The sequence below is a fragment of the Arachis ipaensis genome, chromosome B01 (genome assembly GCF_000816755.2).
Source record: "Arachis ipaensis cultivar K30076 chromosome B01, Araip1.1, whole genome shotgun sequence".
Classification (NCBI taxonomy): domain Eukaryota; kingdom Viridiplantae; phylum Streptophyta; class Magnoliopsida; order Fabales; family Fabaceae; genus Arachis; species Arachis ipaensis.
This window is the reverse complement of record NC_029785.2, coordinates 11,172,126-11,175,233: the sequence shown is the minus strand read 5'-3', so window position 1 is coordinate 11,175,233 and position 3,108 is coordinate 11,172,126. Positions and strand designations below refer to the sequence as shown.

The following is a 3,108-nucleotide window of genomic DNA, read 5'->3' as shown; positions in this document are numbered from 1 at the left end:
TTGAGTATATTTATATAAATAAGAAATTACATATTAAAAAGAAAAAAAAAAGAAGAGTTAAAATAACAAGAACAATAAAAATAATGATTCTTATAATTTTGTTTGACCATCTATATATAAAAGACAAAAAGATTGTGATTGTCTAACCAAATTAATTTGTATTTATTATATTCAATTTGAATAATCATCTTATTTTAATTTAGTCCTTAATTCACATTATGTGAATTTGGCTCAATACATATTATTTTATTTGATTTAATTATTAGTTAAAAATATCTCAATTGCCTATTTTATTCATAGATTTATTATTTTAATGACTAATAAATTAATTAATTAATAAACATAATTAATAATTAATTTGGTTTAGAATATTAAAAGAAATAAATTAAAAAATACTATAAAAACAAATTGATATAAATTATGTGATATTTAAATATTTAATCAAATCAATTAGTTGATGTAATTAATTCATTATAATAAAAAATTTATCTATCTTATGTCCTAAGTATAGGGGTGCACATGGCCCGGCCTCGACTTGAAGACCCGGCCTGGTCCCGAACATTTTAGAGGCTACTTTGGTGTGATTTTACCGGATCTAGAGCCGAGATCTCAAAAATAGACCCGGTCATTATTTCAGGCCGGGTCCGGGTCAAAGCGAACCTGGCTTCACCCAACCCATGTGCACCCTAAGGAAACTAAAAAAGATATATAAGTTTTAAATTAATTCCAATATTATGTTATATTAATTATAAGCTTATTGTTTTATTTTTAATCACACTTGTTGAATTAGAACTAAATTTTTTTTGAAATATATAGATGAAAAAAAAACACCACCATAAAATCAGTGTTGGTTGAGTATATGGACAGTACTCTTTTTTTGCTCCACTATCTCTTAGTGATTCATATCACTAGCTTTTAATTTAATCAGAATTCTGTTCACACATATTTATTACACATATATCATCACATTCACATACCCACCTTTTTTTTTCTCCTTTAAATTCTTGCCAACCATTCTGAGCCTTCACATACCATAAATTAATACAAAAACCTAACTCAATTCCAATAATAATCTAGTGAGTAGGGTACATCCCAAAATGGGGAAAAGTGTTATTATGCTTTGGAGCTTTTCCCTCTTCCCCTCTTTCTTCATCTTCATAAACTTGTTGGGATTCTTAGAGGCTCAAAATAAGACTCCAATTGTTTATGTGTTTGGAGACTCTCTTGTTGATGTTGGCAACAACAATTACTTGGCTCTTTCTATTGAAAGAGCTGCTCTTCCTCACTATGGTATTGATTATCCTACAAAAAAACCAAATGGGAGGTTTAGTAATGGCAAGAATGCTGCAGATTTTATTGGTAAGTCATTTAAAATATTCATTAGTTCATTACAAATAAAAAAAAAAAGATGATAATATTTGTTTTTCAAATATTACAAATCAGTAGTTCATTCTTATAATAACTTTGGAAAAGATAATCATATTATATCATCAAGTTATAAATATTACAAATCATTAAACTCGTAGCTCTCTCAAATATTATATTCTCTCAGTCTCAGCTTACAAATAACTATTTTTTAAAGTTAAAATTGTACTTTTGTCCAAAAATACATATTATTTTAGAATTTATACATATAATATTAATTTATTTTTTTGTTAAAATAAATATATTTCAAATACTTTTAAAGATAACACACAGAGAGATTTTTCTGTCTGAATTATTCCCTATTTTGGCATTTCCTCAATATTTTTTCCATCTATGAAAGTAAGTAACTCATAATTGATGATAGGATGACTCCCAAAAAACATATAAACGGCATAACATGGGAGTCAGTTTCATACACTAAATTCAAAATAGTTGATGTGTGAACTGTAAAATATAAATAAAATAAGCAGAGTGAATGGATAGAAAATATAGTTTTTTTTTTGAAAAAAAATTCATATGTACATTCAATGCATTAAAAATATATACAATTTTATTCTCTTAACCAACAATTTTATCTAATAACCATTTTGCAATATATTTTTTAACTTTTTAGTACTATCTTTCTATTAATTTAAAATAAATTTGTAGTTTTTGTAAATATAATGGATTTTGATTTTAATCCCTATAAAATTTTTAATTAATTTAACTCCAAAAGTTATGTTAGTTATCATAGCATGAACTATATACATATTTTTGTGGCTAATATTTGGTTCAAATTAAATGAATGATGAAATGGGTTGAATGAAGCTGAGAAATTGGGGATCCCAACTTCACCACCTTACCTCTCCCTAGTTTCCAAGTCCCGCAACAACAAGAATGTGTCCTTTTTGGGTGGTGTTAGTTTTGCCTCTGGAGGTGCTGGAATATTTAGTGATAAAACAGATGAAATTTCTGTAAGTTCATTATTCAATCTTTCTTATTATTCCTTTTTTCAATTGCTTTTTTTTTTCTCCCTTTGTTTTACCCTGTTCATACATTATTATATGTTGAAAATAATGGGGCCTAGCTAGGATTACTGCATTAGGAGTTGGATAGTCTAGATTGAGGATCCAAATATCATTAATATCAGTTTTTGTAATCTCTGTTTGGTAGTTAAAGGAACTGAAAGAGACCTTCATACAATCCAATTTATTTTTCCACAAACTGGGACAAAAAGTGGGACATGGAAAGAGGTGGATTTTATGGAAGTGGGGTCGATGAGAGAAACATGGATTAATTAAAGATTGAGATTTGAGGAACAAAAATGACCAAATACGCGTATACAGAATTAAAATAGACTTGCGGTGAGCGTGGATCGAACACGCGACCTTCAGATCTTCAGTCTGACGCTCTCCCAACTGAGCTATCCCCGCATGTTAATATTTATTGCATTCAATGCTAAATAAAAGTATATAAGTAAGCCGAAAGCAAACCGTCTGATCTTAATAGATAATAACAAACTTATTTTTTAAATAATATGGAGTTAGAATTTTGTAAATGAAAAATTATAGAATCTCTCATAATAAAATTGATTAAATGTTGGTTAAAAAACAAATATAAAAAAGCGATATTGATCTTCCTTATGATGCTGTCCTAAAATAAGCAATCCCCACTTGATTATTATTATTATTATTAAAATAATAC

The 3,108-nt window shown here is 27.6% G+C and overlaps 1 protein-coding gene and 1 non-coding gene across 2 annotated transcripts in view; one reads left to right on the top strand and one right to left on the bottom strand.

Moving 5' to 3' along the window:
• The window catches only part of LOC107625003 (GDSL esterase/lipase At5g55050), a 4,152-nt gene continuing 1,987 nt past the window's right edge, over positions 944-3,108 (top strand). Inside the window, exons 1-2 of the mRNA XM_016327515.2 lie at positions 944-1,359; positions 2,233-2,378. Of these exons, the coding sequence (XP_016183001.1) occupies positions 1,098-1,359; positions 2,233-2,378 (408 nt within the window). The 5' untranslated portion in view covers positions 944-1,097. The remainder of the gene's footprint in view (positions 1,360-2,232; positions 2,379-3,108) is intronic.
• TRNAF-GAA lies at positions 2,765-2,837 on the bottom strand. Its single transcript has one exon. It is a non-coding gene; the product is annotated as a tRNA-Phe (tRNA).